Genomic DNA, 16304 nt, shown 5'->3' on the forward strand with positions numbered 1-16304 from the left:
ATGGGCATCAGTCAGTGGGTGGTGAGCAACTGTAATAATTGTTGGGGCTTTTCCATATTGTCAGCAACATTCAACAAGGCCAAGTACAAGGTCCTGCATCTTGGCCAAGGCAATCCCAAGCACAACTACAGGCTGAGTGGAGAATGGATTGAAAGCAGCCCTGCGGAGAAGGACCTGGGGTTGTTGGTAGATGAGAAGCTCAACGTGAACCAACAATGCACACTTGCAGCCCAGAAAGCCAACTGTATCCTGGGTTGCATCAAAAGAAGTGTGCCAGCAGGTTGAGGGAAGTGATTTTTCCCCTTTGCTCTGTTCTTGTGAGATCCCACCTGGAGTACTGTGTTCAGCTCTGGGGCCCCCACCACAAGAAGGACGTGGATGTGTTAGAACGAGTCCAGAGTAGGGCCATGAAGATGAATCAAGGGATTGGAGCACCTCTTCTGTGAAGACAGGCTGAGGGAGTTGGGGTTGTTCAGCCTGGAGAAGGAGACCTTACAGCGGCCTTCCAGTACCTAAAGGGGTTCTACAGGAAAGCAGGAGAGGGACTCTTTGTCAGGGAGTGTAAAGATAGGAAAAGGGGTAATATTTTTAACTAAAAAAGAGTAGATTTAGACTAGGTATAAAGAATAAATTATTTACTCTGAGGGTGGTGAGGCACTGGAACAAGTTGCCTTAAGAAACTGTGGATGCCCCATCCCTGGAAGTGTTCAAGGCCAGGCTAGATGGGGCTTTGAGCAACTTGGTCTAGCAGGTAGTGTCCCTACCCATGGCAGGGGGGTTGGAATTAGATGTGCTTTAAGGTCTCTTCTAATCAAAATTATTCTATGATTCTATGTTTCATTGGTATATCTCAATTTACTATTTTAATTTCTCAAGGGAAGCTTTTCTGTTCCCCACACAAACTTTTACAAAAACTACCTTTTTTTTTTTTTTGTATCTTAACTATTTTGAGAGTACCTAGCAGATGGTGTGGAACCAGGAACTTAAATTCAACAAAAATTTGACTCTCATCTTACACATCTTGAAGTTCATTGATTCAAACATTTTCTGTAGTGAAGTAGATCCTGCTTTTTCTTTTCTTGTAAAAGATATCAAACCATAGATAGAACTTTATTCAAAGTTAAGTTCTAATTTTTACTGTTGCATTTCCAAAAGTTTTAGGAACTGTAAGAAAATATGAGTTTGCAATTTTATGATTCTTTTTTTCCAATCCTTTTATGATTCTTTTTTCAATACTTTTGAGTATTTCATGAATAATTCACACTTTCTGTGCACATTCTTTAGTCATGACTTTACACATTGATACATAGCTTGAAGAGGACTGTATTGCCTTAACTGCATGTTTACGCTAAGTAATTCTATATAGTTTAAATTCAGCAGTGAACTACTGGAGAGTTCTTTTAATTTGTGATATCAAGAAAACCGTACTGATATACTGCGAGTGCAAATTAAATAGCATAAACTCAGTATAAGAAGAGCTTTATTAGAAGCCATGTCAGGCCTCTGAACATGTCTGCTGGGAAATCAATTAAGTTCCTTGAGAACCCCTATACTTAGGCTGCTAATAAGAGTATTTTGTCTTTTCTTATGGCAAATCTGGCTCCTGAGTGTATGCCATATAAGAGATGTTTGAATTATGCAAGTTCTCAATTGTAATAACATAAAATATGTCCCTCCCACCCCATTATTAATGTTCTGTCACTTGTAGCAGGCCCCTTATGACTACACATGAGCTGTACCATTTCCTTATTTAGAATGCCCTGGCTAGTAAACACTACCACCTAACTTTATCAATTGTCACATAAAAGTAGGAAAATAACTAAAGGAAATAGGAAAAACTAAAGTTATTAGGAAAACAACTAAAATATTTTTTCTTCAAGAGCTTTAAAATAATAAATAAGCCTCAAGACCAAACTGAACTCAATAAATTTATTTTACTTAGTTCAAGTCAATGGAAAGCCAGGTAATTGAGACAGTAAATTTATTTCTGGTTTCTAAATATTTAATATTTATCTCAGACATAAGTAATTAGAAAATATTCCATATCGTGAACTAAGAGAGGTTTAGAAAAAATTGGATTCAGCTGCCTGAGTAGAGATGTTCTCACCCTCTAGGATGATGCAGAATATCCTACAGAGCCCAGTCTCGTACACAGGATCCTCACTCCTGCTTATTGTCTTAAAAAAGACTATTGTCCTAATTCATACCTGTGTCTGTGCCATGGAGGTGCTTCAGATAATCAAGGGCTCTTAAAATATTACTCAGGTGCTTCACATTTACCTGTCCGTGCAACTGTCTGCTTCTACCCAGCTGGATATACAAAGGCCTGTAAGTGATGGAGTAACTCTCCTAGGACTGTTTTATGCAGTCCTTGAAAGAAAGAGTTCAAGTTCCCCTCTTCTGAGTGAAGTGCTCTGTTCATTGGGGCTTATGAGTTATGACCCTTTTTAAATTTTGACTCCAGTTAGTGGTTCTTCACTTTCTGCTGCAAAATAGAAGAAGCTAAACTGCAGAGTGAGAATGTGGTCTCTGTATTTTGAGAAGAGTCATGATTGCTGACCGATACCAGGCACAATCTCAGTATATCTCCTGGAAATGCCAAGGATTTAGGTGGTAGAACGCACCCTAAGGGTCTCTAGCCCATCTCTTATTTTCTTAGAAAGTGATAAGCATACATTCTTCTCAGCTTTGTCAAAGGATTCAAGTGTAACAGTCAAAATTCATATCAAATTTAAACATAGTAAGCTGTTTTCCAGAGGAAAACAATGGAAAAATCAGGGTCTGTCAGGGAGAAAATGCTTTATAGTTCCAGATTATATTATATTATTCCTAAAGTCTCTTTTTTTTTTTTTTTTTTTTTTTTTCCTTGCAGCTACCAATTCCTATTGCTTTGGGCTCTAGACACGCATGATGTCGAAGACCAGGATAGTACACTCTGCTTCTAATTTTGAACTTTGTTTTTCACCTGCACATACTAGGTTGCCTGGGAGGTTTCATCAATGTCTGGTGAATGGACAATAACTGAGTTTAGTGTAGTCAGTGCTTACAAACAATATTGCAGAAAACAGACGTGTAAAAAACTGCACCAGCAACAGAAATGCTATGAAACAAAATTTATCTGGTTGCTTAATTCAAGTTGTTTGTCTGCTAGATAAAGCTTCATTTAGGGAACATGTTCATGTTTATACATAAGCCACTTCTGTTCACAGAAAAAAAACGAAAGGATATACCATTATCTTTCAATGCATGCAAGGTACTTTTCAGAAAATAAATAAATAAATAAATACAGCTCCTATTGAATGAAGGTGTAATCCTGTAAGCACTATCATTATACTTCACGAATGTTGTTGATCTGTGAGGTATTATTCATGGGTCTTTTTTCTGTTACTTTCTTAGCCTACTGTTTAAATATCCTCTAGCCTCTACGTATCTCACCCTTTCCCTCTCCTTCTTTCTTCACTTTCTCCTTTTCTCTCTCTCTCTCTCTCATCTTTTTTTTTTTCCTTCTTACATAATTCAGATAAATATAATTAAAGAAATGCTAAAGAAATACAGGTTCTTTAAATGTAACCAAATATGAGAAAATACACATTATTAGTTTGAATTATTATATTTAAAAGTAAATGAAACCATATTGTACCATAAGTGTAGCTATGCATAAATATATATAACAGAGTTGACTACACAAAGCAGACAATTTAGAGAAAAAGTAATTTTATAAGATTTACTATTCATCATTAATTTGTTACTATCATTCTTGATTAAATTAGAAAAGTTCCAAAGGGAATATATATATATATATATATATATATATAAAAGAGGGACTGACATTTTATTACTTTGCTTCTCAAATATACAGATATTAGTTGCACAGATCAAATTGTGCTGTAATGGAATTTCAAATCACTAGCTTGCTACTTTCATGTAGCAAAAATTGTATAAAACAGTTCTGTACAGCAATCTTTAAGAAATATTTTAATCGATTACTTTAAGGCTAATCCAAAGAATCTCAAGGGAAAGATGCCTATTTCTACTTTGTTTAATAAAATTCAAAATTATGTTTGAGAAACACTGAAGTAAACTGATAAGAAACATACTGTTTTTGAAAAATTGTGTTGGCCAAATATAAGCATGGGCTTTTCGAAGAATCAGAGAAGGAAACTAGACTTACCATCATGTTTGAAGGCCTCTGAAAAGTGGTAAAGGTTTGTTGGGGAGTGATAATGTTGTGCAGCTCCTCTCCAGCCCGGTGAAGATACACTTCCTAATGAAGGACTGCTTAATCGTGGTCTGTTCTTTGAGTTAAATGAGGCTAAAGATGAACTACCAGATTTGATTCTGAGAATAGCAGCATATGAAGTGGGGAGGCCAGGAACAGCTTCTGAATATTCTGAAAAAAACAAACAAACAAACCTCACAAACAAATAAGAAGTGAACACTGACTGAATAAAGGTAAAAATCTATCATTTATCAAAATAATATTTCAGTTATCCAGTATACGATATATGGAACAAGAATGGAATAAGAAAATCTCTCTCTCTCTCTCTCTTTTTTTTTTTTTAATTTGGCATGTTAAAAATTTAAAGACAAATCAAGAATTTTTATCTCTGAAAGGTTTGTCAAAGACACTCCGGATTGCAAGAAGGACTCACATTCTAGACTGAAATGGGTAGCAGCATAGAGCTTTAAGAGAGAAAATAAATTCCCCTGTAGTTTCAAAACAATATATATATAAAAAAAAGGTAATATGCATTTTCAATATTTTTAATTCTATTTCTATGAACCTAAGTCACCAGTACAGAAGTGTCTGCCAGTCCATCGTCTTTCCTTCACTGCCACACATTACTTCGTATATGCAGTGCAGAACTACTAGCTGTATCTAAATATGTTCCTCCTTTCAACAATACTCTGCAAATCACATGGGTTAGCTAAAAAGTCTGACAGTACATGTTTGCAGAAATCTCTCACAAAGATGCATATGTGAAAGCTAACTCCTTTTTTGCTTCTGCAACTTCCTTTTTTATTTCCTTTTCACCTATATTTAAAATTTCAATGTCTAAAAATAATGGGTAGTACTGAAGATTTTGGTTCCTGAGCAAACGATTTATAATCTACCTGAGACACATAAGGAATCAGAAGGAAAATGTTATGTTAAAAAGTATGGTTTCACAGAACAATTCCCGTGTATGTTTAAAAAAAAAAAAAAAAAGTTAACTATTATATATTTCTATCAGAGATGTATGTATTCTGTTCTAGAGGATCCATATCCACAGATTTTTCACACAAAAAGTGATGATTGCTCTTGGAAAGACATTCTTCCACAATGCACATGAACACAGAAAAAATGTACACTGGAAGGAATTTTACTTTTTAATAAAAGAATGCAGACCTGCTTTTGGTCCAAACTTTACAACACAGCATAATAAACCTTAATAAGATTTCCAAAGGAAACATGATTGCAATCACATCTATAATAAATGTAGTGCTCCCTGAGTATTTTCTGCAGATACAGGCACTTTTCTATTTTCAGCATGGTATTTTAGCTCTGTGCTATTTACCCTATGGCAAAGGACATGGATTTGGGAATACTTTGTGTCAGTATTTTTTCGGCAAATCTTATAAACACTCTGTGACTGAAATTTTACTGGATTGTTAAGTATACTGTTTAACATATGCATGTCAGTAATGAAACTGTAGTTCCTGAAGACCTTTTAAACTATGTAATCTACTTGTTGATGGTATAAGACAGTTTCTTAGATAATGATCCTGAGTATATCAGCCATTCTAGTCTGAGAACATTCAAGTAATTATTATGTCATTTCATTGGGAAAATTATGAAACATTCAATAAATAGACAGGAAGGTTTCCTGTGTAAACTAAACAATTTGAGAGCTGTATATCTGAGAGCTCTGTTTCATTAGCACTGAAACAGAGATTAGTAATTAGAAATGAAATAATCACACTAATAATTCTAATTTCTAGCTAGACAGGCATTTAATGCAACTTCCAAGTTCCTGTTGCCAGCTTGGAAAGTGAGTGGTACAGACACACAACTCTGCATTTTCTATATAAACATACTTTTTTATAAATTTTCTTTTTGTTTTCAATATTATATTTCCCAGTTCAATGACACACTGAGAATAAAAGCAGCTAGGCCCCTGACCCTATCATAAATCTGCCACCCTGCTCTCCTTCTTTACCGTCTCTTATGCTCTGCTATCTTCACCTCCTTCCATAAAAATCTCTCACATGATCTTGCTCGTAGGAGAGGAACATCTTTCTAGGGTTCTGCCAGATCTAGCACCCAGCAAACAAGCTAAGGCAAATAAGCATTATTCCTCCTTGTGTGTTGGCAGGCACACAAGAAAAAACAAAAAGTAGTATGCATATATAAATTTATAAACAAAAACACACACACACAAAAGTATTATCACCCATTACATGTAATTTATTTACCACCATGCCAAATTACAGATTATCAAGGCAGAGGAGAGCAAAATAACCATTATTTCTTTCAAAATTGTACTATGAATTTATTTATTTATTTATTTTAATTGGAAGTACATGCCAACTTGTGAGACAACACATACTACAGTTCCTAGTAAGTTTGAGTTAACTAGGTTCTTCTGACCTGATTAGTTTGGTATCAGGCTTTATATCATTAGGGTGAGTGCAAAAAGAGGCCAGAAGAAGCAGAAGCAGTCTGTTGGAGACGTGGTGAGGCAGGAACAGCTTCCAGTCAGAGGGATGCAGAGGAATGGAGGGCAAGATGCTTCGAGTCCATCTGTAATGAATGATGTCCCTCGAGGGTACATACTGGGAACAATACTATTTAATATCTTCATTAATGATCTAGATAGTAAGATCAGCAAGCTTGCAGAGGATACCAAGATGAGTTACCAAACTAGTGATATGCTAGAAGGAAGGGATGCCATCTACAGGGATATGACAGGCCTGACAAATGGGCCCTTGTCAACCTCAGGAAGTTAAACGAGGCCAAATGTAAGGTCCTTCGCCTGGGTCAGGGCAATCCCCGTTATCAGTACAGTATAGGTGATGAATGAATTGAGAATTGCCCTGCAGACCACTTCAACATTCTGGTGTATGAAAAATTGGATATGAGATGGCAACATGCATTTGTAGCCCAGAAAGCCAATCATATCCTGGGCTAAATCAAGAGAGTAGTCAGTAGATTGAGGGAGGTGTTTCTCACACTCCACTCTTGTGGGACTCCCCACCTGAAGCACTGTTTCCAGCAATGGGTACCTCAGTACAAAAAAGACATGGATCTGTTACAGTGAGTCCAGAGGATGACCACAAACATCATCAGAGGACTGTGAAGAAAGGCTAAGAGAGCTGGGGTTGTTTCACCTGGAAAAGAGATGGCTCCGGGGAGACCATACTGCAGCCTTTCAATAGATAATAATGCTCATAAGAAAGATGGAGAGAGATTTTTTTAACAGGGCCTGTAAGGACAGGACAAGGGGTAAAGTTTTTAAACTAAAAGAGGATAAATTTACATTAGACCTCTAAGGGAGAAGTTTTTTACAATGAGGGTGGTGAGGAACTGAAACAGGTTGTCCAGAGGAGTTGTGGGGTTGGATGAAACTTTGGGAAACCTGATCTAGTGGAAAGCAACCCTGCCCATGGCAGGGGTGCTGGAAGAGATGATATTTGAGGGTTCCTTCCTACCCAAACCATTCTATGTTTCTATGAGATCCAGAAGCCAGACAAATTTGGAGGGCTAAGCAGTTAGAAGGATGGGAGAGAGCAGAAAGTACAAGAACAGTGAGACTCACTCTAGGCTGCCTAAGTTTTGCCAACATATCATATTGCTAAACAAAAATAAACAGAAGCCATACTGAAATCTCTAGTTGTAGTATGTAGTCTCACTTTCTGCAAAAGTTTAAATCAAAATGTAGCTTTTGTTAATGTCATATTTCTAATTTTTAGGCTGTTTCTAACTCCAGTTTCTTTGCACACATTACACATACTCTAATTTAAGTGCTAACACTTAAAAGTATAATGTGTTAATGGAATGCGATCAACTACACCAGTAAGTAGGATTCAAGAACACTGAAATAGTTTTGACAACTTCTTTTTGCCGAAATAGTACATGCAGGGAGCTTGGTGAACTTGCTCTGTGCTGCCTCATCAATTCCAGAAGATTTTTTTTTTCCACTTTAAAATTAAAAAAATATACACCTGTTATCTAGTTAAATGTGGAATGACTGATAACAGTGATAAATTAAGAGTTTTAAAGAACAAAAAGATCAACATGATCTCAGATTCCATGAATGTAAAGTACTGTGGGAAGAAAGAGAAGGAAAAGATACAAAAGTCACTTTCCACAGTGAAAAGGTCCTGCAGTAATGGCAGTATTACACAAGATGTTTTCTGACCTTTCATTCTATAATTGTTTTATTTGGCTGGGATTCAGGATCAGTGTGAAATTTCACTCTAACTGTGGTTGCTTTGTCATTTTCATCAGTATGCTGTATCTGAGTAAAGTTTCTCTTGTAAGACATAACTAGAAATGGTTAATAAATATTATAAACAAATATGTCTTGTGTTTTTTATTGAAAGCCTGTAGCTGGTGATCATTACTGACAACTAGAGCAGAAATCAGGTTTACCTGAAAACAAAACCCACTTCCTAATCCAAATGTTTGCATGCATGAAAATCACCAGCTTGGATTAGCCTTCAGAGTTCTTTTCACTAAAACTACTGGAATTATAGCCATCTTAACAATAGTGTGACAGGTTTAAGACAGACTATGTTTTTTCTTATAAATGCACATTTCCTTAAATGTGATTTCCAACAGTAGACTATGATCTGTATGAGGTTTTGGTAACTTTTTAATGAATCTGTGTCAACAAATTAAATTATTCATACCGCTTTTATTATTTCTAGTATATGCTGCTGTCCATTCTTTCTTTGGTCAGATTCAACACAACTAGGAAAACCAGCACCAGAGGTAATAGAGAAACTGTCTTCTACTGATTACAGATTTTTTCTTCTATTAGAAGAAGGATATGTATGAATTTTGACATTATATAAAATAATTTTATTCCTTTAATCTGTAATAGCTATTTACAGCGATGTCTGGGTAAATTTAACTTGATTTCATATGTGCTATGGGAAAACCAAGCTAACTCTGAAAAAGGGGTAATTTTTCTCCCAGAACAGCACATGCTCCTTAGCACATATATCCCTTAGGTACAGTCCACAGGTACAAATGTAAAATACCAATGCTACCCTGTTATATTTAATTTGACAGATTTGTTTCAAAAGGCATAACCTATTACAAAATAGCTCCATCAATAGTACTACTTAATTTTACCAAAATGCATTCTATCTCCAAATGGTGGAAGATGACAAAGCAAATTTGCAGAATCCATCACCCAAAACTCCTTTGAAAACATTCTTTGTAGTTTGAAATCTATGGAGAATGAAGGCTTCTGACTCCTGGGATGATGTTTATTTATTTATTTATTTATTTATTTATTTATTTATTTATTTTATTTTATTTTATTTTTTTCCAGTGGGACTACTGGTCAGTGTGATAAATTAGCGGGTGTTTGTTCATTGTCTTTAAAAAGAATTCAGAGAATCTGCTGAGAAGATAAGGTTTTGCAATTTACGACCTTGTTAAGGGGGAAGACTAAGCAAGTAGATAGTGGGGAGGGGGTGTTGGATAAACGTCCTTCGTAAAACAAAGACTCTGTGAAATACTGTTTGCTGCTTTACTACCCTTGAACACGAGCACAACGCATGATCATTGAAAGAAACAGAACGAACTGCACAGCTTCAGAAGATTCAACAAGTTCTGACAAGCCGAACTTGGATGCTGACAAGCCGAACTTGGATGCTATAAAACGGCGACACTGAAAAGGGAAAGTTTCGTGCTGTGATGGAGCGGAGACTCCCCAGCTGCCCAGCGCTGTTTTGCTTGTACCTGCTTACTTAATTAATAAATTATCTTCGATAGACCAGAAGATTGCGTGGTCTCGCTTATAACAGTCAGTATCTACCTCAATGACTTTTCTCAACTATCAGATTAAAATTTAGTCTATTTTACAATACTTGTGTGACCTTCATTCATATACTTTTGCTAGCTATCATGCTTGATCAAATGCCACTAAGAATGCTAATATGTTGTTTTGTTTAATTTTGTTTTGTTTTTGTTTTTCATTGCAACTTTTAATTAGTTCCTGTAGAAGTGTTCATTCTTCTAAGCTCAAGAAAAAGCATGCCTTTACTCTGTAAACTTTGGATGGTATTACTGTTGTTCCCCAGTATTTTCAAAACAAACATATTTTCTGCTTTGTTCTTTGTCTGCACATTTTTTTAGAATACTTCACGACATATAGATTGGCAATAACCAAGATGCAACTTGTTGATAAATGTAGTGTTGATAACCTGTTCATGCAGGGCATCTCATTGTAAGAGCTAGAAGTGCTACTGCAAAACAGCAAAATGTCAATAAATTATGTTTTACTGATGAAATTTAATTAACTATAACTAAAAACAACAACAAAACAGATTTTAACAAATAAAAAAGTAGGAACCAGTAGATTTTCTCGAGAACTTGTTAATACATCTGATCCTCCTATTCACACCTCCCACTGTGGGTGGTTTAGTTTACTTGTCAGAGATTTCATTTTAGTAGTCAAAATAACAGGTAATGCAACAAAATAGGCAGAAAAAAATGTCGAAACCAAACAAAACCAAAAACACTGCAACCCTCATTGGGAATGTCATTTTAAATAGCTGTAGCCTGGATGTGTACGTATGACCTGCTGAGGCTGGGTTCACTTTACAGGTAGTGAAGAGAAAGAGGAACAGGGCAAGTGACATGATGGACATGCCCATTAAATGGCTACTTTTTGCCACTGACTTTAAAAGGAATGTAAGGGAAGTAGCTGAGATGTGAACACTTCAACTTGTTCAGATATCCGTTGTCTTAGTCGTCTCATCATAAATTAGTCAAACTTCGTTTGTGTCTTTCCTACTCAAAACATCTTGTAGAGGAATGAATATCAAAATATATTTTGTTTGTTTGTTTGTCTGTTTGTTTGTTTGTTTGTTTCCAAAGCAGCAATGGGGAATGATTTAGAAACTGAAAGTTCTCAAGGAAAGCATTCTGGCAGTCTTGATCTGCAGGATTGACCTTGCAGTCATCTGGCAGAGTTGATCTTCTTCACCAAAGATTTGATAGTATGAGAAATGGAGAAACTTAATCTATTTGGACAATCTTTCCTTGGAAAAAAAACAACTGACTTGCCAGGACTTCATCAAGAAAACGTAAACCTTCGATCCAAAAATTGTATCGTTGAAGTTTTGAAATAGTTCAGTGTTCAAGGAAGATACACGATAATTGAATTTGAAAATCCAGAGTAGCCCCTCACTTATAGCATTTGCTTGTCTCTTAGCAATCTGATCATATAAAGCAGCAAATTTGGGAACATAGAATACCATGGATAGATAAGAAAAAATAAAACACCAATTAAAAAAAAAAAAAGATACATTTTGTTTTCCTTTAAAGTAACAAAGAGAAAGTGGTTTGAAGACAAAAGCTTTGACTGAAAGATAGTAAAGAATATTTCCAGCGGCTATTAGCAAATGAATCAGCGTCTTTGGAATATTATACTGTTAGAGTTAATTTAAATGTAATGAATTTTTATGAGGAATTATTTTGAATACTATAAAAATGCTTTTGTATAGATAGTCACTGTTTCTCTCCCTACTGAAAAAGCAATCTATTTTCCATCTCACTACCAATTCATACTTACAATGCAGCAAATAAATGATTCAATATATCCCCATTTATTCCCACTTTGCATCCAACATACAACATCCACCAGATAAAACAAAATATACTTTAAATTAGTACACTTTCAGCTACAGAATGTTTACAACTGCAATTAAAATAATAATAAAAGTAATAATATAATCTAATTATATAACATTCATCCTAATTAAAGTCATTTTAATCCAATAAAAGTGCTTTGAGATTACTTTGGCATATTTTTTCTATCAGAACATTTAGCACTCTCTCTATCAAAACACGTTAATATCACATATGGATTACAACTATTTAGGATATGCTTCTACCTTAGTACAGACTTTGGAAACTGATTATTCACTAAGTGCTTTGAAGCTTTTTTCAAATTCACTGAACCCACATCATGAGAATCACTTGTTAGATGTAAAAAAAATAAATAAATTGAAAACTTCTCATAAGCTTTCTGAAGGAAAATTTAGCTACATATAATATTAACAGAAGTTTTAATTTAGCATATTCCATCTATTTTAGTATTTATTACCTTTGTGCACTCTTATTTTTAACACCACAGATGTGTTTGACACTTTACCAATTTGTGGAAACTTTCTGCCTAATAAAAAGAAGTTTTAGGCCAGGTTCATCTGAAAAATAACACTTACAGAGCACAGTGCAGGCAGCTGAAGGCATCACTATTCTCATGCAGCCCAAGAGTGAGTATGTAAAAATTAGGTTATTCTAAATATCTTGTAATCCTTGACCTGAAGAAGTAGTGCTACTTACTAGATGTGATTTGAAGGTATATATAAAAAAGTGCCAAAGACTCTAACTGATTTTTTAAAGTAATTTTTTAAGAGATATTTCATTGTACTACTTCTTCAGGTACTTGCCATACAACTTTTTTCACCTCAAAGTTGACGTGTATTCTCTAACAGGAAGGTATGCAGCGTTACTAATATAAGATCCATAGATTAGCCAACACTGCATGCTTTTAATTGAAATCTTAACTTATTTTCCCCGTGGCTGATGAACATCCGAGTGAGCCGTCAATTTCGAATATGAAGGGAGAACCATGTACAAAAGGTCAACTATTTCATCACAAATCAATTAAAGTAATTAGATGGATAGAAATCCTTATTTATAACCCTTTCTTCCTACAGCAATCTGCATACCGATGTTAGGTGGACAATAACATATCAATCCACAGCAAAGAAGAAATTTGTAATTTACATTGTTAATGTAAAAGGCTTAATTAAATTATTCATAGCACCATGACAACTGAAGCAGTCAAAATCTTTAATAATCAGCATATGAAGGAAAATACCTGTTGATTTTCTTGGAAGTAGTAATGGGTTTACATTTGTAAAACAATGCTGTCGTCTTTTAAGAGATCAAACTGCTACTTGCTCAGAAAAACAATCTAGAATATTGCTTACTTCTCAGAAAGGTCTTGAAACACGCATCCTTAACTAACTTGAAAATACCAGTTCATCTGCTGCTGCTCAAACATAAATTCTAGTGACTGCCTTAAAATTCCTAGATTTGCTTTCAAAAGTCACATTTGTGCTTTCTCCAATGTCTTTCAAACAAAGAATTAGCTTCCCCTAAGAAATGTTATTGCTATCTTATCATGTTACGTGGCAAGTTTTTTTTTTTTTTTCTTTTTTTTTTTGGGGGGGGGGGGTGGGTGTTGCATAGTGGTAGCTTCTGTGAGAAGAATCCAGAAGCTACCACATGCATGTTAGATAAGAGCCCTGCCGCTGGCCAGAGCTGAGCCAATAAGCGATCTTGTTGGCTGCTCTGTGAGAGCATATTAAAGACAGGGAAAAAAAAAAAAAAAAATGCTCAGGAACAGCAGCTGGGAGAGAGAGAGGGGTGAGAAACAGCCTTGCAGGCGCCAAGGTCAGTGAAGGAGGGGGAGAGGTGCTCCAGGTGCCGGAGTAGAAATCCTCTGTGGCCTGTGGCGAGGACCATGGTGAAGCAGGCTGTCCTCGTGAAGCCCATGGAGTACCACGGTAGAGCAGGGTTCCATGCTTCAGCTCATGGAAGAGACCACAGTGGAGCAGGTGGACCTGCACTGACAGAGGCTGCGGCCTGTGGAGGACCCCCGCCGGAGCAGATTCTGGGCCAGAGCTGTAGCCTGTGGAGAGGAGCCCACGCAGGAGCAGGTGACCTGGCAGGAGCTGCTGCCCATGAGGGACCCATGGTGGAGCAGTGTGCTCCTGAGGGATGGACCCCGTGGTATGGACCCATATCTGGAGCAGTTCTTGAAGAGCTGCTGCCTGTGTGAAGCCCACGTAGGATCAGTTTGGAAGGACTGCATTCCATGGGAGGTACCCCACGTCGGAGCAGGGGCAGAGAGTGACCGTGAAGGAGTGGTGGAGATGAAGTGCTGTAGACTGACCACAGCCCCCATTCCCCTGTTCCCCTGTACCACTCAGGAGGAGGGAGGGAGATGGAAGAGGATGTATGGGGGACGACGGCGTTTTTTTTTCTTTTTTTTCTTTTTTTTTCTTTTTTTTTTCTTTTTTCTTTTTTTCCTTTGTTTCTCACTTCTCTAGCTTGTCAGTAATAGGCAATAAATCTTACTACCTCCCTACTCTGAGTCTGTTTTGCCCATCACAATAATTGTTGAGTGATCTCCCCATCCTTATCTCAACCCTTGAGCCCTTTGCATCGTATTTTCTCCCCCTTCCTCTTTGAGGAGGGGGAATGAGCGAGCGGCTGTGGTGGAGCTCACTGTAAACCCGAGTAAAACCACAATTCCCTCCTAATACCTTTGAATTTTTATTTATTTATTTATTTATTTATTTATTTATTTATTTATTTATTTATTTTTTTCAGTGATGCCCATGCCACAGGGCCGTCTGGATAGCTGGTGTGAGAATTGTTATTGCTGCATATTTTCTCATGTGCTCAATGGACTTGGGTTTGTTTTATACAGTAACCTCACTTAGGGAGAACTATTTCTCTTTGGTCTTTTACACAGACCCCCCCACTGTAACTATCGATTATATCCTAGCAGAAGCACCACTGACTCCACTATTGCTTCCACTAACATAGTGCAAATGAGTATGTAACTTACTACATGAAGGGAAGCTTCTTTCCTGCTTGACCTGGAGCACCAGCCCCAGGTGCTAGGGACAGTCCAAGGTCAGGCCCAGACATGGGCCTGGCTCAGTAAGGCCCGTGGCCAGACAGGACCAGGCTGTGGTGAGCTGGAGACCACCGTCCTATGGCATTGCTGAAGCAGGGACTGGGCTGAAATGGGGTTCTGGGCCATGGGCAGGTTAAAGGGAGGCCCTGGGGGTGGCCGGTTAGGAGCGTGCAAGCAGGGCCTGAGAGCTTTGACAGCAGTCTCCTTTTTAACGCACCAACAGGTGCCTCAAAGTCCTGCAGGGACCTAGGCTCAGAAGGGATTCACTGTGGAGTGGTTTAGTTGCTATGGGTTGGCACAGGGCTTTTCTGAGGGACACAGAGCCAGGCCAGGGACAGGGAAGTAATACAGTAATAGCAGGGGAGGCTTAGGGTGGTGGAGCAGGGAATTCAGGCTGCCAGTGAAGTCCAGGAAGGCTTGGCGAGAGGCAGAGCGAGCTGGGTCAATGCCTGACCTTAGCACTCCTGGCTGTATATTTTAAACGGAAGCACAATTAAGGCTATGATCTTTATCATTAAAATGAAGATTTACTAACAAAATACATTAAAAACAAACAAACAAAAACAGTATATGTGCATGAATGAAAACTTATAATGTGTTTACTTAGAAAGAAAGGAGGCTACTACTTAAAGTTCACTTCACAAGGCATGCCTTTCAACAAGGTATAGGCACATTCTACTATTCACATGGCTTCCCTGTCTTCAAATTCACTTGGACTGAAGAAGCTGAAAATTAAGAGAAATTAGCCACTTATTTAAGAGAAAGTCCTGGAAATCATTTTAAGAGGGTATTACAACATTTTATACATCACAAACAGGTATAGACATTTTTTTTTTCTTTGAATGAAAGAATTTGTGATATTTTTCATCAAAGTATGGAAGCGCCGTAAACGATAAGGTTGTAAGGGTTTTTAAAGTAATGAAAAACAACTATAGCTTACAAGAAAAGGTCATTTATTAATAAGAGAAAAAAATAGAATTTGATATGTATATGTAATCTAGAAATTAAGATTAGTTTGGAGAAGTAACAGCTGCACAGTATATGACTAGTTTAAAGAATTTTTCAAAGTATCCTTTTATTGTAAGTGAATGTCCATGTTTTGGAAACCGTGCAGGTAAATAGAGATCAAATTAATTTTCCGTGCAATGAATACAAGAGCAAGACATTCTAACTTAATTAAAATAATAAATTAAGCCACTAGATACTTCTTAGTGAACACTTTTTTTTTGTTGTTTCTGTTTTTGAGAAGAATTCATTTTGTCATTGAAATTTGTTGATAAGATTTTGATTATTGCATAGCCATTTATGATTCGTAGCTAAAGTAAGACTTTCATTAAATTGCAAAGTTAATTAAAAGTTATC

At 36.7% G+C, this 16304-nt stretch overlaps 1 protein-coding gene across 4 annotated transcripts in view; it reads right to left on the bottom strand.

Annotated features, from left to right (window-relative positions):
* The window catches only part of CNTN5 (contactin 5), a 695706-nt gene that overhangs the window by 267451 nt on the left and 411951 nt on the right, over positions 1 to 16304 (bottom strand). For all 4 annotated transcript variants that reach the window (XM_080592024.1, XM_080592025.1, XM_080592023.1 and 1 more), the window contains one exon: positions 4172 to 4390. In XM_080592024.1, the coding sequence (XP_080448150.1) occupies positions 4172 to 4390 (219 nt within the window). The remainder of the gene's footprint in view (positions 1 to 4171; positions 4391 to 16304) is intronic.

Source organism: Anser brachyrhynchus, assembly GCF_964034855.1.
Source record: "Anser brachyrhynchus genome assembly, chromosome: 1".
Lineage (NCBI taxonomy): Eukaryota > Metazoa > Chordata > Aves > Anseriformes > Anatidae > Anser > Anser brachyrhynchus.